This window comes from Suillus subalutaceus, assembly GCF_016647625.1.
Source record: "Suillus subalutaceus strain FC151 chromosome Unknown DFJ58scaffold_719, whole genome shotgun sequence".
Lineage (NCBI taxonomy): Eukaryota > Fungi > Basidiomycota > Agaricomycetes > Boletales > Suillaceae > Suillus > Suillus subalutaceus.
This window is the reverse complement of record NW_024540968.1, coordinates 5,492-13,178: the sequence shown is the minus strand read 5'-3', so window position 1 is coordinate 13,178 and position 7,687 is coordinate 5,492. Positions and strand designations below refer to the sequence as shown.

The following is a 7,687-nucleotide window of genomic DNA, read 5'->3' as shown; positions in this document are numbered from 1 at the left end:
TAAAATGTTGCATTGCAATTCAAATGATAGCTAAGTATAACAAATCCAGAGTCAAATGACTACCTCAGGCAATGGCTGCCAAGGCAGAAATCATATCTGCCATCACCTCCTGGATCGAGAAGCTCCACCAGAAGATAGGAGATGCGTCGTCTGCAACCAGGATGGGGTCTACAAATGTCAAGATTGTCTTGGGGAGCCACTCTATTGCACTGGCTGTTGCAGAAGTCAACATCTTTGCAATCCCTTCCATTGGATCAGTCAATGGAATGGTCAATTCTTTGAGCAAAGTTGTCTCACTCACGTCGGACTCGTCATACACCTCGGTCATGAGGGCAAACAATGTCCGGTACTTATGGATAGGTGGGACTTGTTCGAAGAAGACAAACCGGAAGACCAGCTTGAGCCTGAAGATCTACCATCTGTGTCGGGACCCAAGTTCCAGCTGAAGGAAACACCATGGTCATCATTGACAAGTCCGGAGTTCATCGCCTCCGGGTTCGATGCTGCGATTGTCCAAATGCCATGAGTCCAGACCTTCAAATGTTTCGACATGGATTTTTCCCCGCTTCATTTAACAAGCCGAAGACTTTGTTCACCTTCAGGGTTCTCGATGATTTTCTATTGGACAACCTTGAATGTGGGGACCTCGGTGATGAACTATTACAGCAAGCTCCGGCGAATGACCTCGAGGATGTTTCCACACCTTGTACCGGTAATGCCATATCTCTCTCATCTAAAGGACATTATATTGACAAGGCATGGGCAAGGACCGATACCGAGAGCTCATAAGAGTCGCCCGACAGGGGAGGCAGTTGAAGACGATGAAATGGCATGGCTTCAGCCATTGTTCCGACAGCCCGAATGCAGGAGATCTCGCATTATTTTGCCCGGCATGTCCTCAGCCTGGGATTAATGTGTCCTTCTCAGGGGATGAATCACTTGATGAGTGAGTCTTCCTCGATACCGAAGTCACCTCAGCGATAATAACAACTCCAAGGTGGAAATACACTCAGTCATTTGTTATGGACGGAAATTTCAAAGCTGAACACCTGCATCCCATGAAGCCATTTGATGAAGTTTGGCTGTCAGATGGGTTGGGATTCATGGTGGGAAAGGACAGGTATAAAACGCATCTTGCAGAGGCTGCCGACACTTTAGAAAAATCAAGCTGCAACAATCACCGGGCAGTAAATCAAGCAAATGCGGCTCGGCACAAGCTGGAATCCATGGGCATCGGGGGAGTAGCCTGTGCGAGACACGGTTGCTTTGTTCCTCACTTGATGGTAGATTTTCAGAAAGGCGAAAGGCAAGCCGACCCAGCCATTCGATATTCACGAGTTAACCATGCATCATTCGCAGACAAATGAACATGGACTATGCCCTTTGTGAGGCTGCCCGGCACAACATGGAAGGCATCACCAGGGTGGTCACCTTCTATGATATCAACTGTCAATACAACAAGCACTTTCGGGTTCGGGTGGATCAAAGCCTGATTTCTCGAAATGGTTCCGGAATTGACCATCATTCCCTGGAATCGGGTTGTGGCACATCCACGGACATCAGGACAGCTGCTATGTCCGATATGCTGTCGAATTTTATCGAAGGCATCGGTCAGATTGATGGAGAGATCATGGAGACCCTATGGTCATGTCTCAACCTGATTTCCCCTGCTGCTCGGGGAATGTCATCCCCACATCGAAAGGAATGTCTTGATTATCAGATGAATGATTCCAATTTCTGCAAGATGATCCGCATGAAAAGGACCCTTTGCCGAAAATACAAGCAGGCGAAGAATGGCATTGCCGAAAGTGAAAAGGCTTTCGACATACTCAATGAAGCAGCACCCGGCGATTCAAAGACAGAGTGGCTAGCCAGCGAGAGGATCGCTCAGTCCAGCAGAATAAATAATCCTGCGGCTATGGATGTATATGAGATTAATATCAAGAAGGGTTAGTTGACTTTGTCTCCATCAAAGTCTGAATTAATGTTTGCATTCAGCACCGAGCAAAAAGGAGATCGAGCTTAGGCTACTAGAGGAGGGTAATGCCTGAAATGCAGCACCTGCTCGCAGGTCTGTGGCAACATGGATATCAATGGGGTTGGCGATTGAAGAGGCTCAAATCGCATTGCTCATCGAGGTCCGAAGAATTGGTAGAAGAACTACCGAGACACAGAAGTTAGACATCGCCCGGCAATGCGATCATCTCCAAGGCCAGATAGATAGATTCACTCGGTCTGCTATTACGCATCTCGGAGAGGGATTTGATGCAGATGAAGATCCTGAAGACTTGTACTTGGACATTCTTGATGATCTCGATGATGACTTGGCAGACTTCACCGAGACATCTGACACATGGGCAAACTCCCCTGAGCTCACTGTAATCCCATTGCCATCAAACCTCGGGGTAGATCGATGCAGACGCTGTATGGCAGACGATCTCATTCCGCTGGAGATGTCTCTTCGTGAAGGGCAGGCCAATGACTCCCTTCACAACCTCCGAATTCACTTGTGCAACAAGGTGATTCTGTTTCGAACAACAGTTAGGCAAGCCAAATCCCAGGCCCTGAAAACTCGAGCTTGGTCCCAGGTGACGTCAGTGCAGCAGGCAGTGTCCCTCCATGCCAGTATATATATGAAGACGAGGAAGCAAATGATGCAACTGGAGCCAGGGCAAGACCAGGTTCAGAAATACAAACCCCTGCTTCGAGAGCAACTCAAAATCAGCACTGCCGTTGGCGATCCAAATGCCCGAGGTCAGCGAAACGAGTCCCTCACTTGGTTCTGGTCAGTCGAAGTCGACCTTGGGGGTCCCAATCACTCGTGGAATGAGGAATGTGAGTTCGGGCATGCTTGATGTGTCTCGCGCTCAGCTGACGGAGTCATCCGAAGTTTACCGAGTTCATTGGCTCCGGGCAAAGGCACTATGGGATCGATGGAAGGAAGAAATGATGTTGGTCCAATTGGAGATGGATTGGACATGTAACTTTTTCTTGTGGAAAGCAACCCAATGGGGTGACAGGATGTGCGAATCATTGGTGAAACACCTTCCGGGTCATGCATGCTACTCGGGAAGGCAATCCCAAATGTATTCATTGCTGGCACAGGATGCCCAGGCAGCATTTCAAGACCTGAAGACCGGGTTTATAGATGCTCGAGATTAATGAATTTTTTTGGCCAATGATATGAAACAGCTACTTTGACCCAAACATTTTAGTCCCGGGAATTGGCCGGGTCGACCCATGTCGGAGTTTGAAATTTTTATCAATCAACCAGTGGCTCATATCTTGACCTCCAAACCAACTGCCATTGTCATTGTCATTTCCAGCTTCATAATCCTGCATTAACCATGTCTGTATTGCATACTCCCCCAACATCCCCTTCTAATTCTCAGACTTCCGGCAATGGGTTCCGACCCCTCACACTCACTCAGGCAGATATTGCAGCCACAATGTCAATGGCTGCATCTCGCATCCGAGCATCCATCTCTCAATATCAGATGGAGGCTGCCCACACCCAGGAGCCTTCTGCTACTCGGATCACGCACTTTAAAGCCGGGCTGCAATGGGAGATAGCTGTAAGAGGCTGATGACTGTGGTGGTCAATGCTGACATTTCCAACAGACTTTTGTGACTCCCATCCTGCAGTACTCAGCTGCAAGGAACATCATTTCGGTTGTTCCGAGGCCGGTTGCTCATATTCTTCAGTTGATTCCCGAGCTCACCTGGAACATGGTTCCGGACCACATCTTTTCATCCCACCTATGCCAGTTTCAAGACGTTGCAGATCTGGGGGATCCCTCCCGCATTGTATCCACCTATGGTACTCAATGGTGGACCGTATCAACTGCCATCCCGAACAAATTATGGCCATGGGATCAGGTATTCGCTAATTGTGTCTGTCACTACCAGCATTGGCTAGTAAGACTTTTACAGAATTTCCTTGAGTGATGACTAATCCTTTCTAGTCTGGCGTTGAGGACGAACATCTTGTTGTTCCCGAGCAGGTGGATGAAAGCTCGGTTGCAACGCTGAAGGCACTGAGGTGGATGAGGGAACACCTCCTGACAGTGATTGAGGATCAACAAGCTGGCATCCATGAAAAGATGGCAGAGATTCAGATGTACACCGCCGTCCTAACCAAATTGAACCCAAGGGGACCAGAGTAGTTCTAGTCCTTCAGTTCAGAATGTTGAAGTCTAAATTCTGTACATGATGAAATAAGTACTGAAAATTACATACTGACTTTCGAATATCTGACCTATTGCTATATGCTGAGTCCTGCATACCAAATATCGAGTATCAAGATCCAGATATCTTGAGTCCCAAATATTGAGTCCCAAACATAGAGTCCCGGATATCCAGTCCCGAAGCCCAAGATTCGAGACGAGACTTGAAACTTGAACATTGCTTTGAGTTGTGAGTTTTGAGTCCCCACCGAGTCCTGACAATTGAGTCCCACAGCCCGACTATCGAGTCCCAACCATCAAGTCCCAACCATCAAGTCCCGACAATCGAGTCTTGAAACCCACATCCGCACTATCGAGTCCTGACTACCAAGTCTTGAAACCCGAGTCCTGACAATCGACTCCCGAAGCCCGAGATTTGAGTGCTGACCATCGAGTATTGAGTCCCCAATATCGAGACCCAAAACCCAAAACCCAAGAAGCCCGAAGCCCGAAGCCCGAGATTCGACACAAAACAAATCAAAACTCAAAACAACACGACACTTTCTTGAATCACCGAGTACCGAAACCCGAGTACTGGGGTACCGAGTCTTGAAACCCGAATCCACACTATCGAGTCCCGACTACCGAGTCTTGAAACCCGAGTCCTGACAATCGACTCCCGAAGCCCGAGATGTGAGTGCCGACCATTGAGTATCGAGTCCCTATTATCGAGACCTGAAACCCGAAGCCCGAAGCCCGAGATTCGACACTCGAAACAAATCGAAACAAAACTCAAAACATGACACTCATCAATTTTGGGAGTTGTTTTCTTGAATCACCGAGTACCAAAACCCAAAACCCGGTACTCGGTAGTCGGTGAAATGTGTACAACATCACTATGGAATATACTCGAATATCGAGTCCCGACTATTAAGACCCAAAACCCGAATGTTGAGTATGGAGTGCCTGACATCTAGTATCATGTATTTGAAGGTGGGTACTAACACAGGTAACTACCTTTCTACTTCTTCCAATCCAACCTTGCCCATCCACACGACAGAATCCCAGCATAAACATGAACAGCATCCCTCATATACCATGCCCAGGCAATCCGATCCCCTTCCACTGCATGAACCGCGTGTCTGACAATCCTTCCCGAAAATGCAATCATGCACCCCAGATCATACCTTAACTCCAGCTGCAGGTTTGGCATACTCATCCGAGCATTAGAATAATTCCCCACACTAGTGAGAATATCAAAGCATTCGGAAATCGATGAGGGGTCTCAATGATTTGGGGTTTCCCAATTGCATATGACGGTGAGGCTGTTAAACACCATTGCCCAGTACTGGAGAGTCTCTGACATCTTCAGCAGTTCCTTGCTTCGTGCCTTTTCTCCGAGGCTCACAAAGGCTTGCAACCCTGCCCAGTACTGCTCAGGATGCATCACCCTGAGTGCCACTGTGGCAATGGCTGCTGGCCTTGCAATGGCTTTGAGGATGTTCTCGGAGGATGGTCCCTTCAATGATGCAGATACCTCCAGATCAGACTGATTCTATGGGATTGGTGAGTTTAACTACCGAGATCGCCATCTCATCAGATCCTACCTTGTGCCCCTGGTGAAACCATGCCGGAGATAAATTAATGCATCCGGGAGTTAGGACATCATTTTCCGAGCTTGGTGTGAACCACTGTTGATTAGTCCGCCAAATCCCATCGAGCTTTATGCTTTGTTCGAGCATGGGAGCTAGCAAATCCGAGGCCGCCCAAATTTCATTCTGTGCATACCATTTGATGTTCAATATCCATCCAGTCACAATATATATAACACACCTGGGTGGCATCGGTCAAGGCGTCTGGGAGGTACCATGCAATGATGGCACCAGATGCATCAAGAATTGTCGCGGGTATGTCGATCAACTTTGTGCCCTCATGGCCAGGAGGACACCTCTCGAGCAATTTTTCCTCTCTCTCTTCATTACGCCCCGTGTCCTTTGGGGAGATCAATTTGCTATATCTTGCAATATTGATCGGCATCTGAACTGTGATGAAGCAATTTGACTGATAAAACGAATTTTCCGAATCTGCAGGAAGACTCACTGGGATTTTTATATGCCTTTATGAGCCGATCAACCAATTGATCACAAGCCATCACCAGATCAGTGTCTAGGTTTGGAGAAGATATAACTGGGTCTCCTCCTGTCTTCTCTGCATTGAATTTCTGTTCCGTATAATCACATGCCACATGAGTGACAGTCAGGGCCCAAGTGCGCAAGAGGGTTATTTCATCATCGGAAGTGGAAGAAACATCCATGATTGAATTGATCTTGTGAGATCAGAAGCTGAATCCTGAATGTCCGCACTTTGGTGTTAAAGGGGGTGGAGATTGAGAGGATCAGATAAGGGAGCCTTGGATGATCTGAGCTTTCAAAGATCTATTATCTCTTATCATCTATTGCTCAATGAAATACCACATGATTGGAAGTCTGTTGGATGTCAGATACTCGTTTGTTGAGACCCGGGCCTCGGATCTCGGTACACTTCACTCAATTTTGATACCTGGGACACTATAGTTGGAACTTGTCTTGAATCTCGGGTCTCAGGTCTCGGGCGTCGGGTCTCAGGTCTCGATGGTCGGGACTCGATATATGGGACTCGTTGGTCGGGACTCGATACTCGATTGTCGGGATTCAATGGTCAGGCGCCGGGTTTCATGACTCGGTAGTCGGGACTCGATAGTCGGGACTCGATGGTCGATTTTCAGGATTCGATAGTTGGGGCTCAGATATTGGTACACTTCACTCAATTTTTGGTGGTCGGAACTTGGCATTTGGCATTTGGTAGGCTTGGATGATGTTGGCTTTCAAAGATCTATTATCATCCATTGCTCAATGAAATACCAGATGATCGGAAGTGTGCTGGACATCACATATTTGTTTGTCGAGACCCGGGTCTCGGAACTCGGTACACTTCGCTCGAGTTTCCACTTCACCCCTTTTCAAAGCTCCATGCCATACCACATCATTAGATGACTTCAAATAATCACCTCCTTTGATTTGGATGGTATACAACTAGCTGAGCTCCATCATGTCTACAATTATCATTCTCCTGGGCCCACCCGTCTATCTTATATACCCCCACGTCGGCCTACCCATCTATGCAATATATATCTCCCGTCGGCCCACCTGTATATAATACATCTTTTACCGCTCCCTCGGCCCACCCGTCTACAAAATAATATTAATTCGTTGGCCCACCCGTCTAATATGATATATATCTGGGCCCACCTGTCTATGTGATAACAATCACCCTTGATATACCCGGCTATTTGATACATATCTACCTTGGTACACCCATCTACATAATATCCAACTACCTCAGCCGATCCGTCTATTGAAAATTCATGTCCATTGGCCCACCCATCTACTTTACATATTCCCCACCTGGGCCCACCCGTCTCCATTGGGAATAATAACACTCCTGGCCCATCCGTCACAGTCGAGGATATATCTACCCTCGGC

At 47.6% G+C, this 7,687-nt stretch overlaps 3 protein-coding genes across 3 annotated transcripts; 2 read left to right on the top strand and 1 right to left on the bottom strand.

The window, feature by feature from the left end:
* Positions 1–71: 71 nt before the first annotated feature.
* DFJ58DRAFT_850280 (uncharacterized protein) lies at positions 72–3,162 on the top strand (the record flags this gene model as incomplete). The annotated part of the gene is made up of 8 exons (XM_041393758.1): positions 72–310; positions 361–495; positions 603–712; positions 757–946; positions 998–1,120; positions 1,360–1,949; positions 2,059–2,835; positions 2,891–3,162. The coding sequence occupies 8 exons, from the start codon at positions 72–74 to the stop codon at positions 3,160–3,162; spliced, it is 2,436 nt and encodes an 811-aa protein (XP_041234697.1).
* Positions 3,163–3,277: 115 nt separating this feature from the next.
* On the top strand, positions 3,278–4,206 carry DFJ58DRAFT_919209 (uncharacterized protein). The gene is made up of 3 exons (XM_041395609.1): positions 3,278–3,575; positions 3,622–3,918; positions 3,966–4,206. The coding sequence occupies exons 1-3, from the start codon at positions 3,348–3,350 to the stop codon at positions 4,164–4,166; spliced, it is 726 nt and encodes a 241-aa protein (XP_041234696.1). The 5' UTR covers positions 3,278–3,347; the 3' UTR covers positions 4,167–4,206.
* Positions 4,207–5,451: 1,245 nt separating this feature from the next.
* On the bottom strand, positions 5,452–6,480 carry DFJ58DRAFT_850278 (uncharacterized protein; the record flags this gene model as incomplete). The annotated part of the gene is made up of 4 exons (XM_041393757.1): positions 5,452–5,721; positions 5,774–5,944; positions 6,000–6,208; positions 6,267–6,480. The coding sequence occupies 4 exons, from the start codon at positions 6,478–6,480 to the stop codon at positions 5,452–5,454; spliced, it is 864 nt and encodes a 287-aa protein (XP_041234695.1).
* Positions 6,481–7,687: the final 1,207 nt, after the last annotated feature.